A 20,927-nucleotide genomic window follows, 5' to 3' on the forward strand; every position below is an offset into this window, starting at 1 on the left:
AGGTGAAGGGGAAGGAGGGACTGGGATGTTTCGGTGGAAACTTCCAAATACCAACCCACCCCACTAGACTTGGGGGAGGGGGCGCTGGGAAAGGGATGTGTGACCTTGGGCAAGTCCTCGTCCTCTCTGGCCTCAGTTTCCCTTCTGAGTTTGTGGGTAGGTGAGAAGATCCCAAAGGATCTTTCCATTCCAGGGGTCTGTGGTACCAGGCAGGGAGTCAGGAGTGGGACCTACAGGAAGGGGGATGGTTTGTCAGCAGCAAAGATGGGGGGCACTGAGGTGGAGGGGTGGCTGAGGGAGTCTCAGAGCTGGGCCCGGGGTCGTGCTGGAGAGGTAGGTCGAGGCCGGGGCAGACAGGTCAGCCCCGGCCTGGACAGCCGGGAGAGTGGGAGGCGGCCCAGGAGGAGCGGGAGGCCAAGGCAGAAAGGCGGGCGGGGCACGGGGATGTCTGCAAAGAAGGCACGGTCCCGAGGGGTTGCCAGGGCGCCCCCCTCGGACAGTTCCAGGTCCCGGGCCACGGCCAGGATCTCGTGGCGGGCAGCGGCGTTGCGAAGGCCCCGGATGTCGAGGAGGGCCGCCACGTGCTTCCGCCTGAGGACAGAGAAGTGGACAGGTGCGTGGGGTCCTTGGTGCCAGACACACGCTCAGCCCAACCCCTCGCCTGGGCAGGTACCGGCCTCAGCCACAATCCTGCAGAACCCTCATCCTACACTCAGCTCGGGGGCCCCAACCCCAGCCTTAGCTCTGGGGTCCCTCGGGCCCCCTCCAGCCCTCTCTCTTGGGACCAGCCCCCTCCACATCCCTCCTCTCACACCAGACCCTCCAGACCCCTTCCCTCACACCAGCCCCACCCCCCGCCCCTTTCCTGTCATCAATTCCCTCCAGACCTCTCCCCTCACACCATCCCCCTCACCTCTAACTAACCATTTCCAAATCCTCACACTCACAATCCAATCCAGAACCCTCACCGCCAAACCCAGCACTGGAATTTTCAGCTTCATTCCAGTCTCAGCTCCTGATTAAAAATAATTTCAATCTTCAAGCCAACCTAGCTCAGACATCTTCCCAAATTTCCATTCTGGTACCCTTATGCCTATTTAAGCTCTAGACTCTACAGCAAACTCTTAATTTCTTCTTCGCGTTCATCACCAATGTAGCCCCGTGATTATCACTCAGCTCACAAGTGTTCACCCATATTCCCATGCTAACTCTCACCTCACCCTAAGTCCAGGTCTGGAACCTTATTCACCACCGCAGTTCCAGAACCCTCATCCAAAACTCAACTCAAGATCTCTCAACCTAGACCCCATCCCAGAACTTCATCCCCAAATTCGGCCTTGGAACACTTACTTCACCCACAATCCAGTCCCAGAATCATGCTGACCCAAAATTCCACTCCAGAACTAAAACTGGGGACCCTCACTCCAACCAGAAACTTCATGCTCAAAACCAACTTTATTCTACAACCCTAACCCCAGCATTCTGGAACCTTCCCCTTCACCCCCCAACTCAGCTCCAGATCACTGATCCAAAACGAAACTCTAGAACCACCACTGTATTTCAACTCAAGATCCTGAACTCAGCATTTATTTCCAGAACTTTCATTCCAAAAGAGCTCTAGGGCCTTTGCCACCACCTTCAACCCAGCTCAGGATCTTCACCTTCCCACAACCCAGTGGAATCCCCACCACCACTGCAGCTCCAAAACCTGAACCAAAAATGTGGCTCAAGAACCTTCCATCTCAACCCAGCTCCAAAACATGGCCCCCAAACCCAGCTTTGGAACCGCTCCTCTCAGCCCAGCTTGAGAACTTTCAACCCTAGTTCTAGGTCCTTGATTCAAGATTCAAGTTCAGAAACCCCAACCCACCAGGAATTCTAGAACCCCTGTCTCCATGTGACGCCAGGACTTTGTGCCTACTAAGGACCTGGGTCCTATACCCCAGAACCAGAACCATCAGTCCTGAATCAGTTCCAGAACCTTTATCCTCAACTACAAGCCCTAACCTCCAGAACCTAAACCCGAGCCATGCCTTGGCCTGTTTGTGTGTGGGTTTTGTGTCTCTGGGTACAAGATGTCTGCATCCCAGAAAAGGACTACCATACTAGTGGTGGTGGCAGCAGCAGCAAATGGCAGTGTGGGTGCTGGCCAGGTACACCAGCTTTATAGCCAGCCTGCTGCTGCCAGGGTTCAAGTCCCAACACTGCCACTTGCTAGCTATGATATTTAGGGTAAAAAAACCCAAAAAAACCAAACCCATGGCCGTGGCGTCTACTCTGACTCGTAGTGACACTACAGGATAGATTAGAACTACCCCATAGGGTTTCCAATCTTCACGGGAGCAGACTGCCACATCTTTCTCCCAAGGAGCGGCTGGTGGGTTACAGCCACCGACCTTTCGGTTGGCAGCTGAGCGCTTAATCACTGCACCACCAAAAGCTGCTTGATTTCTGTATGCCTCATATGATGATGATACCTCACAGGGTTGTGGGAGGCATGTGAGAGGGAGGTTGTGCGGCTCTGAGATCAGCGTTGGGCCTTACTTGCATATACTGTATTTCCGAAAATAATTTTTCTTATACCACGAGTTGCCCTCAAGTCGGCTCTGACTCACGGCGACCCCTCGTGTCTCAGAGTAGAGCTGGTTTTGTTACAAGGAGCCCTGGTGGCGCAGTGGTTAAGCGCTGGGCTGCTAACAGAAAGGTCCGTGGCGGCCTGCAGATGGAACCCACCAGCCACTCCGCGGTCTGCTTCTGTAAAGATTACCCGTTGCTACCCAGTGGATTCAGACTCATAGCAACCCTACAGGGAGAAGTAGAACTGCCCTACTGGGTTTCCAAGGAGCGGCTGGTGGATTCCAACTGCCTTTTGGTTAGCAGCCGAGCTCTTAACCACTTCACCACTAGGGCTCCCTTCTGTAAAGATTACAGCCTTGGAAACCCAATGCGGGCAGTTCTACTCTGTCCTACAGGGTCGCTATGAGTCGGAATTCGACTCCACCGGCAATGGGTTTGGGTTTTGGTTGGTTTTGTTACTGCTGTCACTGGTCATGATGATGGGGAATCCCCCAATAATCCTATGAGGAGAGTATGATTATCCCCATGGAACAGATGAGGAAACTGAGGGTCACACGGAAAGCAAGTGGCCTTCCAGGGTTAGCCCCTGTCGCAGTGCGTGTGCGCCCGCGTGCCCGTGCGTGTCCCCGTGTCCCCCGCGGCTCCCCTGCGGGGCCGGCCCTTCCTGCCTCCGGCCGGCCCCGCGCCCCCCTGCCCTGGGCTTCCTGTGACCGCCTGTTTGTTTGCGAGCCCTGGTGGCGGTGGCGGCAGCGGCGGCGGCGGCTGGAGAAGGAGGGAAATCGTATTAATAATGCCCTGGTTCCAGCAGGAAACGGCCGTCAGACACGCTCGCCGCCTCCCTCCCTCGCCGGGAGGCAGGAAATGCATGGACGGATGCCAAGGCCCGCCGGAGACCTCGGCCAAGCGGTGGGGCGGGCCGAGGGGCCAAGCCGCCCGGACTGCCTGCCCGCTGGCCGGCCGGGGCTCTCACCTGATGTCTGGGTAGTCCCGCACCAGCACCCCCACTTCCACCTGGATGCTGGGCGTATCTTCCAGCTGCAGGACTTCAGCTAAATGGGGCACCACGGCGTCCAACCACGAGGCCTGTGACTCCTGGAGGGAAGGGGCCAGGGCTAACACTCTCGCCCCAATGCCCCTCCCAAGACCACCCCCTCCCAAGAACCCCCTCCCAAGACCTGTACTCAGGCAATTCCCTTGCCCCTTCTAGCCTCAATTTCCCCATTTGTAAAATGGGAAGCAGACTTTAGCCTTTGGAAATCTGAACAAAAATTCATAGTTCCAGTTTTGCAAATAATCGGGGACTCCTCGACGGCCTTCAAAACCCGTTCCAAGTTTGCAAAATGTTACCGTTGGGGGAAAATGGGCAAAGTGTTCAAGGGATCTCTTTGTATTCTTTTTTTTATAACTGCGTGTTCATCTATAATTATCTCAGTATAAACTTTAAAAAGAAAAAGAAAAACAAAAGCAAAAAACATTCCAACTGCAGGCTAGAAGCTCCTGAAATAGCAGCTGAGTGAGGCCCTTCCAGCCTTGCTGATTCCAGCTGGGTACAAATAAGATCTGGCGTCTTTGAATTCTTGGATTTGGAAATACTGTTCTAGGATTGAGATTCTGTGGCATTCAGCTTCTATTTGTGCTAATGACAATAGTTAATGGGTATGGAGTATTAACTCTGTGCCAGGTAGGGTCTAAGCATTTTAACCTGTTGCTGGGGAGTCGATTCAGACTCATGGCGACCCCATGTGTTACAGAGTATAACTGCTCCATAGGGTTTTCTTGGCTGTAATCTTTACAGAAGCAGATCGCCAGGCCTTTCCTCCTCTGTGCTGCTGGGCGGGTTCCAACCGGCAACCTTTACGTTAGCAGTCCAGTGCAAACAGCTTTCGCCACCCAGGGATCTTACAACAATGGATAGGTAATACTATTATCCTCATTTTACAGCTGAGGAAAAAGAGGCACCGACTCACGCTGGAAGGCCGGTTTATTCGTGCAAAGGAACTGCGCCTGGGAGGGTTACCGGTTGGTATTGTTATTCTTGGAGGCTGACTGTTCCTAAGTTGGGCGAGGGTCTTATTCGAAGCCCCCATTTTAGAGTCCAGGGAACCTCAGAGGCCAAAGTTTCCTTGGTTCCTGAGACCCCGCCCCGTCCCGCACTGACCAGCCGCCGGAACAGCCTCTGGAGCTGCGCCGCGTCCTCCCGCAGCCTCCCCGCCACGCGGCTGCGGGTCCGCGCCGAGCGACAGCGCAGTCGCCCGCGGAGCAGGGGCCGCACATACTCGACCAGAGCCCGCCGGTGCAGTTCCGCCACCAGCGCCTGGAGGGGGAGATGGGGAGAGACTGACAGGCGTGGGTGAGCCGCGGTGATCCCGCCCCCGGTGCCCCCACCCGGCCCCTCCCCTTCTTCATCTCCCTCCCCGCCCCCACCCCCGCTGGCCCAAAGGCCGACACCTGGCCTACCCGGTGATGCCTTCCCCTGCACCGCTGTAACCAGCCGGAGGACCCCCTCCCGGCCCTCTAAGGGCGCTCCAGCCCAGCCCTCTTTCCATTCTCCGGAGCCCCACCTCCCAGCAACTCCAACCCTGTCTGCCCCCACCTCCCGGCCTTACACCCCAGTTCCCGCAGAGCCCCGCAGGGCGCCTCTCCCCGCCCTGGGTAGCCGCTCTCTGCTTTGAAGGGGTCTCCCCGCAGCGGGAAGCAGCCCGAGGCAGGCGCACCTGGTAGGGCTCGTCCTGCAACCTGCGCAGCGCCAGCGCCTGGGCGCCCAGCGTGCCCACGATGCCGTCCAGGGCCTCGGAGCTGCTCAGCCACTTCCTCCGCATCAGCTTGTTGAAGTGGGGCTGCGGGGACAGAGGTCACAGTTCTCCTCCCTTCCACCCTTTTTCTTCACTTTTTTCAACACAGATTCCCAAAGTCCTGCTCCTTGCTCAACCAGGGCTGGGTAGTGCTCGGGACTCAGCGGGGACACAGGCAGCACCCTCCACTCCTGCTCTCTGGAGGCTCCCCGTTCAGGGGGGCGACAGACCTGTCCCCAGATAGGGAGGACCCAGAGTGGGCAGGACTGGCGTAGGGGAAGCCCAGGCGGCTGGGGGGGAGCCCAGAAGGGGTGTCTGACTCAGCACAGACAGTCAGGGAGGACTTCCTGGAGGAGGGGACAGCTGAGCTGAGACCTGGAGAATGTAAAGGGTGGGGAAAAGAGTGGCTTAGGCTAAGGAAACAGCATGTGTGCAGGAGTCTTTCAGAAAACCAAAGGAGAGTCAGGGTGGCTGGCAAGACCAGCTACATAATTCGTGGGCCTCAGTGCAAAATGAAAGGGGGGGCCTTCTTCAAACATTATTGAGAATTAGTCCAAAGGACTAATGGGCCACCGCTACCAAGGCCTCCACCGGACTGAGTCCAGTACAGCTAGATGGTGCCCGGCTACCACCACTGACTGCTCTGACCAGGATCACAACAGAGGGTTCTGGACAGAGCTGGAGAAGGATGTAGAACATAATTCTAACTCACAAAAAAAAAAAGACCAGATTTACTGGCCAAAAGAAGACTGGGGAAACCCCGAGAGTATGGCCCCCAGACACCCTTTTATCTCACTGGTGAAGTCATTTCCGAGGTTCACCATTCAGCCAGGGAGTGGACAGCCCCATGAAACCAAATGGGACTAATGAGGCACAGCAGTCCAGGGACAAGGGCCAGAAGGCAGAGGCGGACAGGAAAGCTGGTGATAGGGAACCCAAGGTTGAGTAAGGATAGTGTTGATGTGTTGTGAGGTTGTGAACCATTGTCATAGGGCAACATGTGTACTAACTGTTAGAGGAGAAACTATTTTGTTCTGTAAGCCTTCATCCAAAGTGAGAATAGCAGCACAATTGGAAGAGCGTAGTCGATGTCACTGAACTGCACATGTAGACATTTTTTGAAATGGTGTATCTTTGGCTATGTATATTTTCACCAAAAAAAAAAAAAAAAAAAACGTCGAGAAGGGAGAGGGTTGACATGTTGTGGGGTTGTTAACCAATGTCATAAAACAATATATGTACTACTGTTTCATGAGAAACTATTTGTTCTGTAAGCCTTCACCTGAAGTACAATAAAAATAATAATAATTAAAAAAATGGATTTATGGCTCTCAAAGTGCCAGATGTAAGAATGATGGAAAAAAAATTATTGAGCAGTCTAAGGCGCCAACAACAGAGCATTAAACTAAGGAGGGTGGAGGGCTTCTAAGACGCCCCTGTGCAACTGCGCAGGTCACATGCCTGTCAGGCCAACTCTGGTGGCTGGCTGGAGGCACCGGCGTGATGGAGAAGTGGAAAGAAGGCCGGTCAGGTGGGCAGGGCCGACCACAAAGGTGAGGAGGCTTCAGTAAGGGGCCTGAGCTCTCTCCCAAGGCCACTGAGGACCCATGGCATGGTTCTGAGCAGGGGAGAGAGAGGGTTGGGGTGTGAGCTTTACAGAGATGGGGATAGGGTAGGGAGAGACTCCAGACTGAGGCAGAATCAGGGAGAAGGCTGGGGTAGGACCGAGGCGATGGGCGCCAGGAGGGGTCTGGGAAAGGAGAATCCAGGTGGTAGAAGTCATAGGATGTAGTGAGTGATCACAGATCCCTGGCTGGTTTAGACAGTTAACAAACTCATCTGCTGGCTGAAAGTTTGGAAGTTCGAGTCCACCCAGAAGCACCTTGGAAGAAAGGCCTGGCAATCTACTTCCAGAAACTCAGCCATTGAAAAGAACCCTATGGAGCACAGTTCTAGTCTGACACACATGGGGTTGCCACGAGTTGGAGTCAACTCCACTGCAACTGGTTTTAACTGATTTAGTGAGTGATCATGACTAGGGGGAGGAGAGGGAGGATTAGGGGCAAGACCCTGGAGTCAGAGTGGGCAGTGGGTCTGTCCTGCGATGGAGGCTGGGAGGAGGGTGGAGTGCTGCAGTCAGGGTGGACACGGAGTGTGAAGTCCCTAGAAACACCCGGGCTTGATGTCCACGGGGGTTTGAAGCAGGTCCCCATGCCACTGGGACCTAGGACCCCCTTCCCTCTCTCACCCCAGCAACAGCTCAGTCTTCTGAACCTCCAAAACTAGGACTGTGAGCTTTGTGGAAAAGCAGGGCATGCAGTAACCCACCTAATGCCTGGCCCCTGGTGATTCCTGGGGTGGGGTGGGGGAACACCCTACCTGAGGATCACACGCATGCATGCACACACTCTCCTGTCAGCCCATTTAGACACTCCCCACAGTTACTCACTTACACACACTTGCTTTGTATCTCTCTGAATTTTGAGGATATATATACATATACATGGAGCCCTCATGGTGCAGTGGTTAAGAGCTTGGCTGCTAACCAAAAGGTCAGCAGTCTGCATCCACGAAGTGCTCCTTGGAAACCCTATGTGGCAGCTCTACTCTGTCTCACAGGGTCCTATGAGTCGGAATCGACTCGACAGCAACGGGTTGGTTGGTTGGTTTTTGTTGTCGTTATATACATATATAAGGAGCTCTGGAGGCACAGTGGTTAAGCACGCCACTGCTAATCAAAAGGTCAGCAGTTTGAACTTCCCAGCCACTCCGTGGAGATTACAGCTTTGGAAGCTCTGTGGAGCAGTTCTACTCTGTCTATAGAGTCGCTAGGAGTTGGAATTGGCTCGATGGCAACAGGTGTTGAGACTTACACACACACTTAAATACATACACATATGCACACATTTATATACGTATACATATATAGGCACGTTTATACTGTTGTTAGTTGCCATTGAGCCACTTCTGACTCGTGGCGACCCCACGTGTGCAGAGTAGAACCGTGCTACATAGAGTTTTCATGGCTATGACCTTTTGGAAGCAGATCACCAGGCCTGTCTCCTCCAAGGCACCTCTGGGTGGGTTTGAACCACCAACCTTTTGGCTAGTAGTCAAGTGCTTAACCATTTGTGCCACCCAGGGACTCCACTTCTGTGTCTCATTCTTCGTGTCTTTTTCTGATATCTCTCCCTCTAATGGTCTCTGTCCCAGTCTGTCGGTCTCGATCTCTTTCCTACTCTCCCTCCCCGACCTACCTTGCTTCGTCAGTCTCCCACTATTTTCAACTGTTTCACTCTCTCTCAAAACATATAAAGACCAGGGGGACCTCATACCACCAAGAAAGCAGTACCAGGAGCAGAGCACGTCCTTTGGACCCGGGGTCCCTGCGCGGAGAAGCTCCTAGACAGGGGGAGGACTGATGAGGCCAACAGAGAGAGAAAGCTTTCCCCTGGAGCTGACACCCTGAATTTGGACTTTTAGCCTACATTACTGTGAGGAAATAAACTTCTCTTTGTTAAAGCCAAAAAAAAAAAAAAAGACCCCCATTGCCATCGAGTCGATTCTGGCTCATAGCGATCCCATGTGTTATAGAGTATAATTGCTCCATAGGGTTTTCTTGGGGACAGTCTTTACGGAAGCAGATCATCAGGCCTTTCTTCTGAGGGACCACTCGATGGATCTGAACCACCAACCTTTAGATTAGTAGTTGAGTGCAAACTGCACCACTCAGGGATCTAAAAAATATATAAACCAAACCAAACCCATTGCCATCAAGTCAATTCCAACTCAGAGACTCTATAGGACAGAGTAGAACTGCCTCATAGGGTTTCCGAGGCTGTAATCTTTATAGAAGCCTACCGCCACATCTTTCTCCTGTGGAGTGGCTGACCTTTTGGTTAGCAGCTGAGTGCTTAACCATTGCACCACCAGGGTTCCTTAAACTATATATAGTGGTTTATTTGTATGTGCTGCATATATATTCATATATACAATAAAGCACACAAAGAGCGCAGTTATGGATACTTTCCAGACATATCCAAACACCTTGTGGGTCTGAGTTAACTGGGTGTGAAGGTTCAGGACCACAGTCTCATGGGACAACTAGGTCAAATGGCATAATTTAGTCTAAAAGGATAATGTTCTACATCCTAGTTTGGTAAATAGCATCTGGGGTCTTAAAAGCTTGCAAACGGCCATCTAAGATACAACTATTGGTCTCTTCCCATCTGGAGCAAAGGAGATTGAAAGAAACCAAAGACTCAAGGAAGAAATTAGTCCACGGGACTAATGGCCCACATGAACCACAGCCTCTTCTAGCCTGAGACCAGAAGAACTAGACGGTGCCCGGCTGCTACCACTGACTGTTCTGACCAGGGACACAACAGGAGGTCCCAGTTAGAATGGGATAAAAATGTAGAATGAAACTCAAATTCATAAAAAATACCAGACTTACTGGACTGACAGAGACTAAAGGAACCCCGAGACTATCACCCTAAGACACCCTTTTAACCTGGAACTGAAGCCATTCCCAGAGGTCACCTTCCAGCCAAATAACAGACTGGCCTATAAAATAAACAGTAACAGCTGTGAGGAATGTGCTCCTAAGAACAATCGATGATACGAGACCAAATGGGCAATATTTGTCCAAAAGCAAAGATGAGAAGGCGAGGAGAGGCAGGGAAACTGGAGGGACAGAAACGGGGAAGGCAGGGTGGAAATGGGGAGAGTGCTGACACATAGCGGGGATAGCAACCAATGTCAGGGAACAATCTGTGTAGGAACTGTTGAATGGCAAACGAATTTTCTGGGTAAACTGTCACCTAGAACACAATACAATATTCAAAAAACATACATAGTGGTTTATAAATTAAGATCATAGACTCCAGCCAGACTGCCTGGGCTCTGCCACTTGCTGTGCCTCAGTTTCCTCCTCTGTAAAACGGAGATAATGGTAAGATCTACCCCATGAGTGCTCACTGTTGCTATAAAGTCTGTTCTTTTATGAAGATACCAACAGCCCGTATCTGGAAGCCAGCACCTGGGCTAAGCACTTTACATCCCAAATCCCATTGCTCCCTCATAGCCACCTAAGAAGCTTGTAATTCTCATGCCCATTTTCCAGATGAGCACGGAGACCCCAAGAGGCGAAGCATTTGTCCACGGTAACCCCATTTGGAACCAAGTGGGCTGGGAACAAAGACCATTTCCCCTTCCCAGCACCCCATATCCTCTACCACCACCACCTGCCCTTGAGTCGATTCCAACTCATGGCAATCCCTGGGTGTGTCAGAGTAGAACCGTGCTCCATAGGGTTTTCAATGGCTGATTTTTCAGAAGGAGGATTGCCAGGCCTTTCTTCCGAAGCACCTCTGGATGGACTCGAACTGCCAACCTTTTTGGTTAGCAGCTGAAAGCAAACCATTTCTGCCACCCAGGGACTCCTCCATTCAGTCATTCAGCACACATTCTCAAAGCCCCTCTGTGGGCACTGCCCTGGGCAGAGTGCTGGGGACACAGCAGAGAACAAGACAAACCAAACCTCGTCCACTCAGTCATGAGACAGCTGAGGCAATCTGAACACTGACCTAATATCTGATGGCATTAAGCAATTATTGTTCCCTGTCTTAGGTATGGAAACCCTAGTAGTAGTTAAGAGCCACAGCTGCTAACCAAAAGGTATGGCAGTTCAAATCCACTAGGTGCTCCTTGGAAAACCTATGAGGCAGTTCTACTCTGTCCTATAGGGTGGCTATGCGTCGGAATCCACTCGACAGCAACAGGTTTGGGTTTTTTTGGTGTTAGGTATGAAAATGGCATTGTGGTTATGCTTGTTTCAAAACAGAGTTGCTGGGTGGCACAAATGGTCTGCACTCGGCTGCTAACCAAATGGTTGGAGGTTCGAGCCCACCCAGCAGTGCTGCAGAAAAAGGCCTGGGGATCTGCTTCCATAAAGATCACAGCCATGAAAACCCTATGGGGCACAGTTCGACTCTGACACATGGTGTCGCCAAGAGTCAGAATCGACTCGATGGCAATGGGTTTGGGTTTTGGGTTTTTTATCTTTTGGAGATCCAGGCTGAAGTGTTGATGGATGAGATGAGCGGATGTCGGGAATCTGTTTTAAAATAACCTGGCGGGAAAGATGAGTCCAAAGGACTAATGGACCACAACTACCACAGCCTCCACCAGACTGAGTCCAGCACAACTAGACGGTGCCCGGCTACCACCACCGACTGCTCTGACAGGGATCACAATAGAGGGTCCCGGATGGAGCTGGAGAAAAATGTAGAACAAAATTCTAACCCACAAAAAAAAGACCAGACTTACTGGCCTGACAGAGACTGGAGAAACTCTGAGAGTATGGCCCCCGGACACCCTTTTAGCTCAGTAATGAAGTCACTCCTGAAGTTCACCCTTCAGCCAAAGAATAGACAGGCCCATAGGACAAAACGAGACTAAAGGGGCACACCAGCCCAGGGGCAAGGACGAGAAGGCAGGAGGGTACAGGAAAGCTGGTAATGGGGAACCCAAGGTCGAGAAGGGAGAGTGTTGACATGTGGTGGGGTTGTTAACCAATGTCATAAAACAGTATGTGTACTAACTGTTTAATGAGAAGCTAGTTTGTTCTGTAAACCTTCTCATAAAGTACAATAATAAAAATAAATAAACAAGTTACTGAAGATAAAAAAAAAAAAAAAGAAATAATCATCATCATAACCCGGTGGGTGGGATGAGAGAGGAAAGAGATGAAGCGAGGTTGGCCAGGGACTGAGACTTGCCGCAGCTGGGTGCTGGGTTCATAAAGGGTCACCTGTCATTCTGCCTCCTTTTGCCTATGTTAGAAATTTTCCATAATAAAAAACTTATTTGAAAAACATTCCAAAAATCCTGCCCTTGAGGAGCTAACATTCCAATGGGAAAAGACAGATAATAACAAAAATAAGTAAGTAAAAGATAGCGTGACAGGCAGCAGTAAGTGCTTTGGAGACAAATATAGCAGGAAGTGAGAAGGGGGGCCTGGGGGGCTTTTATTGTAAATAAAGAGGTCAGGAAAGTTGTCACTGAGAAGGTGACTTCAGAGTCAAGACTTGAAGGAGGTGAGAGAGGGAGCCCTGTGGATCGATGGGAGAAGAGAACTGTAGGCAGAGGGCACAGCCAGTGCAAAGGCCCTGTGGCAGGAATGTGCCTGCCATTGACAAGGAGCAGCATGGGGGCCGGTGGGGCTGGAGTGGAGTGAGTGAGGGGAGAATGGAGGAGAGGAGGTCAGAGGGAAGGGGATAGATAGTGCAGAGTCTCATGGGTGAGGACTCTGGCTTTTATCCAGAGTGGGCCAGGAGCCCTGGGAAGGATTGGAGAAGAGGAGGGGCAGGAGCTGATGTACAACGTGGATTGAGCGCGTATGACAAGCAGGGACACACACTTGTCTCAGTCTTGTTTCTTATGCTCCCACAACACTCCCCCCCCCCAGATTCTCACCCACTCTGGACCTAGCCCCAGAGATGGGTGGATGGGGCTTGAGGGCCTGGGGCAGCCCGGGCAAGGATTTAGGGGACCCCAGAGAAGAGGGGCTCCACCCAATCCCCAGGCCCTCTTCCTGCTGGAGCCTCTCTGCCCTCCCCTCGCCCACTTCCTCCCACCTCTTCCTTCCTGAACCCCCACACCTCCCCCCAAATAGCCCAGACAGGGCCATACCACTCCTCCCGCCTGCTTCCCAAACACTGAGTCATGGGCTGAAGGGAACTTGAGGGAAGGGGCGCTCCCTTGTCCTGGCACTGTCCTCCTCCCCGCACCCCCCCCCACCCCACTCACCTGCAGCTCCTGGAACAGAAGGTCTGCCAGGACACGGTGGCAGAGCCGGGTCACACGGTCCAGAGCGCTGGCCGCTGCTTCCCGGGCTGGCTCACTTTCGAGGGGCCCCGCCCGGGCCAGGCGCTCGGCCAGGGCCCTGTGGGATCAGTGGAGCCAAAAGTCAAGAAACTCTAACATCACAGCCTAGCTGGCTCTCTCTCCTTAGGCTCCCATGATGGTGGAGCTGGGGGAAGTCTAGGAGGCTGGAGAAGGTCTGGGGGCTGGGAGATGATGGGGGGCTGGGGGATGTCAAAGGGCTGCGGGAGTCTGAGGGTTTAGGGTATGTTGGGGGAGGGGAAGGGGTCTCTCTGGGTCTCAGTTTCTTTTGGTGCTCTTCTGGGTGACAGTGGGGAGACCTATGACTCACTTAAAAATGTAATGATTTTGGGAGTGGACAGCCCCGTAAAACCAGATGAGACTAACGAGGTACAGGAGTCCAGTGACAAGGGCTAGAAGGCAGAAGGGGACAGGGAAGCTGGTGATAGGGAACCCAAGGTTGAGTAAGGATATTGTTGATGTGTTGTGAGATTGTTAACCGTTGTCATAGAGCAACATTTGTAGTAACTGTTAAATGAGAAACTATTTTGTTCTGTAAGCCTTCACCTTAAGTGAGAATAACAACACAATTGGAAGAGCGTTGTCAATGTCACTGAACTGTGTATGTAGAACTTTTTGAAACGGTGTATCTTTGGCTATGTGTATTTTCACCGAAAAAAAAAGGTTGAGAATTTAGAGGGTTAATATGTTGTGGAGTTGTTAACCAATGTCATAAAACAACATGTGTACTACTGTTTCATGAGAAACTATTTGTTCTGTAAGCCTTCACCTGAAGTACAATAAAATATTAAAAAAAAATGTAATGATTTTCGCGTTCTCAAAGTCTGTGGTCCAGGACCTCTATAATTCTAAAATTCTATGCTCCCAATTTCCCATAAGGGTAACAGTCTATGATTTTCCATTGCTGAAGGGAGAGCAACCTGGTCCAAGCTCTACAGAGGGCAGTCTCGCACTTTCTGCCCAAATAACCCACGCGAGGTCCTTGACCCAGCAGGTGCACTCTGGGAGTATGTGCCTCCAACCCCACGCTTATGGGAGAATGACATGCGTGCAAGGTTATTCTCTGCAAAAAGAACGGGGTCAAATACCCATCCATCAGACACCGGGTAAATAAATGATGGTGCATCTAAACAGTGAAATACGGTTCATATATTAAAAAGGAATGTGGAAACTCTAACTCTTCATGCACGAACATGAAAAGATCTCTAAGCTGTTAAAGGGAGAACAGGCAGAAGAGTGTACAATATTCTACCATTTGTAGTTTTTTAAAAACAGGGAAAAGAAATAATATATATATGTATATATATATACACACACACATAGTTAAATATAGTTACCTGTATATAAATGTATATGTATATGTAATACAAAGGGGCCCTGGTAGCAAAGTGCTTAAAGCGCTCATCTGCTAACCAAAAGGTCAGTGGTTTGAGCCCACCCAACAGCTCTGAGGGAGAAAGACCTGGCAATCTGCTCCCATAAAGATTCCAAAACCCAAACTCATTGCCATTGAGTCGATTCCAACTCATAGCAACCCTATAGGACAGGGCAGAACTGTCCCATAGAGTTTCCAAGGCTGTAATCTTTACGGAAGCAGACTGCCACATCGTACTCCCAAGGACCAGCTGGTGGTTTAGAACCACCGACCTTTTGGTTAGCAGCCGAGCACTTTAACCACTAGGCCACCAGGGCTCCCATCGTATTTATAAATAAAAATATAAATATATTTACTTGCATATGTATAAAATATGTGCAGATGCAAATATACACTTATTTACACACATTTACAGCAAGTGTACACGCTGTCCCTGCAAAAGCATGGGAGAAACCTGTAATTTTGGCTCTCTCAGGTGTGGGGAACTGGGGTGGGAGGGAGATTTTCACTTCTGTGAAAAGACACCTTTTGTATCTTTTGAATTTTGAACCATGTGAATGCATTACCAATTTTTTTAAATGCAATAAAAAAATGAAAGTCAGTTTTTAAAAAGGCAAAAAAAAAAAAAATCTGTAATTCTCAGTCTTGGAGTCTGGCTTCTAAGTTTCTATAATTCTAACTCCAAAAACTAAAAGAAAATACCAAACCCACTGCCATGGAGTCTATGTTGACTCATGATGACCCCACATGTTACAGAGTAGAACTGCTCCATAGGGAGGCAGATTGCCAGGCCTTTCTTCCACAGTGCTACTGGCTGGGTTCAAACCACCAACCTTTAGGTTAGCAGTGGCGCTCAAACCATTTGCACCGCACAGGGACCTTCTAACTCTCCAGTGTCTTGGTTATTCTATCATTCTAATAGATGCCACGGTTCTTTCTAGTACTCCCAGATCGTATGCTTCTGAAGCCCCTTGTACATGCATGCCTCGCTGGGCCAGCCAGCCCTGCCAACCCTGCCAGGGTCCGGGCACCCCGGTTCACCTGGCCCTCCCCGTCACACACACTGCATGCTCTCACCGCAAGGGGGGACCACAGTTGACCAAGGTGATGGTCCTGCTGATATAGGTGTCAGGTGGTAGCTCCCGGACTCCTGGGTTCTCATGGAACCTCTCCACACGCTGCTGGAAGCTGGTGGAGGAGAAGGGGAAGGGACAACAGATGAGCATCGCTGGGTACGGCCCCTTGAGGGGCACTTGGCCCACAAGAGCCTGGGATCCCCACTGTGTACCCTTCCCTGTCCTTCCTTGATTCCCTTCAACTCCCCACCCTCTGTTGGATCCCGAGTCCTGATGCCCCAGATCCACTCCCCCTGCCCATACCTCTGCAGGAACTCTGCCAGCCCCCCCAGGCAGCAGTGGGCCATCCGCTCCCCGAACTCCTGGCTGATGCGGGGCGCACGCTCTGTGTGTTCTTCCAGCAGCTGCACGGTCCAGGGGAGGAGAAGGTGTTGACAGAGGGCGAGGTCCCGCCTTCCCACCCACACTGCCCAGCTGTCCCCCTCCTCCTCCCCGCCCCCTACCTCACACACATCCTGGGCCAGGCTGCTGGGCTGGTCCTCGGTGGCCCCCCACTGCTCCTCGTCCTCCTGTAGCACGCGAAGCAGGGCTGCCCGAGTCTGAGCCTGGGGTGGGGAGATGGGGGAGAGGGGCAGCAGTCAGGCTTGCCTGGCCTGCGGGTCTCTCCTTCTCTCCTCCCTCCGCCCCCGCTCCTCCCTCCCCAGGGTCCCCTCTCCCTTAGCTCCAAGTGCTCTAGATTCTACCCAAGAGCTCACAGCTGAGGCCAGTCAAGGAGATGTGAAGGTAGCTAGCAGGCTGGGCCAGAGAACTACCCCCACCCCTTCAGTACCCAAGTCTACGATTTATAGCCAAGAGGTAGAAACAACGGAAATGTCCATCAACAGATGAAAGGATAAACAAGATGTGGTATGTATACACACAATGGGATATTAAAACTCATTGCTAACTGGACTCATAGCGACCCTATAGGACAGAGTAGAACTGCCTCCATAGAGTTTCTAAGGCTGTCACGTTTTTCTCCTGCAGAGCGGCTGGTGGGTTCAAACCACTGACTTTTTGGTTAGCAGCCAAGTGCTTAGCCCAAGTGTCCATCAAAAAAATAAAGGATATTTAAACCTTGAAGCAAAATTACCCCCTGAGGTCACCTTTTGGCGAACTAACAGATTGGCACACAAACTAAAGGATATTACCCATAAATATGATGTTCCGTTAAAAAACCAGTGACATAAGACCAAAAGGTCAACAATTACTCTAAAGCAAAGATGAGAAGATAAGGGGACAGGGAAACTAGAGCACTGAAAGCGGAATCACCAGAATGCAATTAAAGAGAATGTTGACACATTGTGGAAAAATTAACTAATGTCACTGAACAATATGCGTAGAAATTGTCAAACGGGAACTAATTTGCTGTGTAAACTTTCACCAAAAACATAATAAAATGTTATTTTAAAAAAATGAATGGCACCCTGACAGGGAACATAACAGAGAGTCCCTGACGGAGCAGGAGAAAAGTGGGGTGCAGAACTCAAATTCACATAAAAAGACTGGACTTAATGGTTTGACTGAGACTAGAGGAACCCCAGAAGACATGGCCCCTGGACTCTGTTAACCCAGAACTAAAACCATTCCCAAAGCCAACTCTTCAGACAAAGATTAGACGGGACTGTGAGACATAAAATGATACTCGTGAAGAGTGTGCTTCTTAGTTCAAGTAGATACATGAGACTAAATGGGCAGCTCCTATCCGGAGGCGAGATGAGAAGGCAAACAGGGACAGAGGCTGGTTGAATGGACACGGGAAACCAGGGGTGGAAAGGAGGAGTGTGCTGTCACATTATAGGGATTGCAACTAGGGTCACATAACAAGTGATAAAATTTTTGTATGAGAAATTAACTTGAGCTGTAAACTTTCACTTAAAGCACAATAAAAAAAATAAAAAGAAAAAACAACCCTGATGTCGTCTTAAAATCAAACAATAGAAAAAAAAAAAAGAATGGAGAAACACGATGTGGTCTATCCATCGAATGGAATACTACTCAGCCATAAAGAGAAATGAAGCTCTGATCCGAACTACAACATGGGTGAACCCTGACATTATGCTGCATGAAATGTCAGTCACAAAAGGATTAATAGTGTTATGATCTCACGTATGTGAGATAGCTAGAATAGGCAAATGTATACGGACCAGTTTATTAGTGGTCACCAGGGGTGGGAGGAAGGCAGAAAGGGGGAGTTATTGCTTAAGGGGCACTGAGCTTCTGTTAAGGGGGATGGGAAAATTTGGAAATGGATAGCAGTGATGGTTGCACAGTAGGATGAATATGATTAATGTCACTGAATTTTACATGTAAAAAAATGTCGAAACGGCAATTATTTTGTTATATGTAAATTTTTTTACCACAATAAAAAATTCAGTGTTTTTTCGCCTTTCGTATCGTGTCAAAAATACATACGACACAACATTTGCCAATTCAACATTTTTTACGCATACAATTTACTGATATTGATGACATTAATCATGTTGTGCAACCCTCACCAATTATCCTTGTCAATGTTTCCATCACATAAACAGAAACTTCAGCTTCCTGAGCAATGAGAGTCAATGGCTTTTTAAATCATTATCTTTTAAGAATTTTTTAATTTTGTTTTGTTGTTGAGAATATACACAGCAAAACAGACACCATTCAACAGTTTCTACATGTACAATTCAGTGACTTTGATTACATTCTTTGAGTTGTACAACTATTCTCACCCTCCTTTTCTGAGTTGTTCCTCACCATTAACATAGACTCACTGCCCCCTAGGGTTCCTATCTAACCTTTCGAGTTGCTGTTGTCAATTTGATTCCATAAAGAGTTAGTGGTTTTAAGCTTCCTCCATCTAATAGCCGGTGGACTTAAGGGTCTATGGTTTCATTATTTGATGGTCCTAAGACTCTGCTCTCAGGTTCTGCAAAATGATTAGCTCAAGAGTCTCAGATTCTGTGATTCAAGAATTCCAAGGGCCTAACAGTTTGCACTCAACTAAAGGCTGACTTGTTCAAACTCACCCAGCAGCGCTGTGGAAGAAAGGCCTGGAGATCTGCTGCTGTAAAGATTACAGCCAAGAAAACCCTATGGAGCACTTCTACTTCCGTAACACATGGGGTCACCATGAGTTGGAACTGACTTGATGGCAACGGATTTGGGATTCTAAGGTCTTGCACATCTCTGATTCTCTGGTCAAATGTTGTCTCCAGATCGTGGGTCCGAGAGTGTAGACAGGTTCGGCTCTTAAGATCCTAGGCTCCCAAGTTGGTAAGATTCAGATTTCTGTGTTTGGGGCTAGGGCTGGCCTTCAGGGCTGCGGGCACTGCCCCGTGTTTGTATCTGGGGCCATTCTGATCAGCAGGAACTGTGCCCAACCAGGTTAGAAGATGCTTTGATGCCAAGCTTTTGAGTCTGCGAGCTGCAGTTTTATAACTAACTTTCTCTAGCTCTAAGATTTGAAATATCTCAGTGTATTCAACCTTGATCGAATATCTCAATGCCAGGCTGTGTGCTTGGGCTATGACATTGAGCAGCAGACAGAAATGACCATATAGACTTAAATTTCTACGTCTTGCAAGGTAGGCAGGGCTTTTGAACAGAGCTCAGAAGTTTGCAAAGGAAAAGGGAGATGAAAATAGTGAAAGGGGGGAGGAGAGAGGGCCACCCCAAGCCCACTGTGACTCTCCCCTCCCGCACCCCAGTTGCCAATGCCAACTTTCAGGTACCTTGACATCTGTGACACATTCATCCTCCAAATCCCGCAGGGTGCCGGGAGACAGAAGGGGCCCCAGCTCGCCATTCTCCAGGGCAACCACGTCCACCAGTCCTAGGACCTCTCTGGGAGTGGGGATAAGAGACAGGGAGGTCTGTGAAGGGTGGGGCTGGGCAATCCGACTCATCCCCATCTCCTGAGGCCCGCTGTGCGAGTGACCTGGCCACTCCCTTCCTTTGTCTGGGCCAGCTTTGCTCATCCCTCAAAGGAAGTCTTTGGAATCCTTGCTCCCCTGGCTCCAGCTCTGAGCCAGCTCCCTGATGGATGGTGTCCAGGCAAGACTTGTAGGGGTCAAGCCCAGGCCTGATGCTCTGGCATGCAAAGCCTCCCCCACGCTTGGCTTCACCAGACGGAAGCTCCCTTCCACCTGCACTCCTAACCCTACCTCACCTGGTCTTTAAGGCCTCCCCAATCCAGTCTTCACTCCCCTCCTTCTAGTCCCTCGCATGCCCAAGCATCACCGGCCACCCCCATTCTTCCCATGGCTTTTGCTCATGGCATACTCTCAGCCAGAAACACCACCTCCCTACAAATGGGAATTATGTCCCACTGCTCCAGGAAGCTTTGCAGACTCCCCACCCTGCCGCAGTCGCTCACAGGTGGCAGAAGGGTGCCCATTGACATGTATTCCCAAATGGGATCTGTGTGGTTTATGGTGGCTGCTGTTGCCTTCCAGTTCTTCTGGAGATAGCATCCTGATTCAGTTGGAGGCACCACCCACTCCCCTTACTCTCCAACGTATGGTTTGGGTGTAGGGAACTCCCTTTCCCCTGGAGTGGGGGCCTAACCCAGTCATGGCTAAGTACCATGTTCCATGGCCCAGTCACAAGAATGGATATGTTTTAGAACTCAAAGGCTTAACAGTTATGAGTCCAGGGCTGGGAGGGACAATGGTGCTGAGGTTATAGAATTCAAGGGGCCAATAGGGCTAAAGTCCTAAAACTGGAAGCGTCAACTATGTCAAGGTCGTAGGATCCAAAGACGAAATGAGGCTAAGGTTTAGGATCTGCAGGCTCATTGGTACTGAGATCCTAGGATTGAAAGAGTCGTCAATTCTAAAGTTCTAAGAGTGAGAGAGTCAATAGTGCTACAGTGCTAATGCCCTAGCATCTAAACAGAGAGCAGCAGAGCATTATAACGATTCTAGGACGCCAAGGGGCAAAAGTGCAAAGGTTCTAGGATGAGAAGGGTCAGCGGTGCTAGGGTTCTAGGACTGTAAAAGCCAATGGTGCTAGATTCTAGGACCAGAAGGTTCTAGGACCAGAAGGGTGGGCGGTGAGAAGACTGGAAGAGTGGGCAGTGCTAAGATTCTAGGAGTGTGTCAAGGATCTCAGGTTTTCAGACTGGAAGGGCCCATGGTGGTTAAGGTGTTACGTCTGGAAGGGGCAACAGTGCTA

General features: G+C 50.3%; 1 protein-coding gene across 1 annotated transcript; it reads right to left on the bottom strand.

Moving 5' to 3' along the window:
- Positions 1 to 126: 126 nt before the first annotated feature.
- Positions 127 to 19,594, bottom strand: EXOC3L2 (exocyst complex component 3 like 2). Its single transcript, XM_004381570.1, has 9 exons — positions 19,484 to 19,594; positions 16,232 to 16,333; positions 16,032 to 16,132; positions 15,730 to 15,840; positions 13,182 to 13,317; positions 5,292 to 5,414; positions 4,736 to 4,891; positions 3,548 to 3,669; positions 127 to 591 (listed from the first exon to the last, which is right to left on the bottom strand). Exons 3-9 carry the CDS (start codon positions 16,073 to 16,075, stop codon positions 303 to 305), a joined length of 981 nt encoding a protein of 326 aa, XP_004381627.1. The 5' UTR covers positions 16,076 to 16,132; positions 16,232 to 16,333; positions 19,484 to 19,594; the 3' UTR covers positions 127 to 302.
- Between the last annotated feature and the right edge of the window lie 1,333 nt (positions 19,595 to 20,927).

The sequence above is a fragment of the Trichechus manatus genome, unplaced genomic scaffold (genome assembly GCF_000243295.1).
Source record: "Trichechus manatus latirostris isolate Lorelei unplaced genomic scaffold, TriManLat1.0 scaffold00087, whole genome shotgun sequence".
NCBI classification, from domain to species: domain Eukaryota; kingdom Metazoa; phylum Chordata; class Mammalia; order Sirenia; family Trichechidae; genus Trichechus; species Trichechus manatus.

Coding starts and splice junctions, on each gene's coding strand:
- EXOC3L2 (XM_004381570.1), bottom strand. CDS start 16,075: ATGGCCCACTGCTGCCTGGGGGGGCTGGCAGAGTTCCTGCAGAG. Junction 15,841..16,031: donor CTGGCAGAGTTCCTGCAGAG/GTATGGGCAGGG, acceptor CTCCTCCACCAG/CTTCCAGCAGCGTGTGGAGA. Junction 4,892..5,291: donor TGCAGGACGAGCCCTACCAG/GTGCGCCTGCCT, acceptor CTCCCCCTCCAG/GCGCTGGTGGCGGAACTGCA.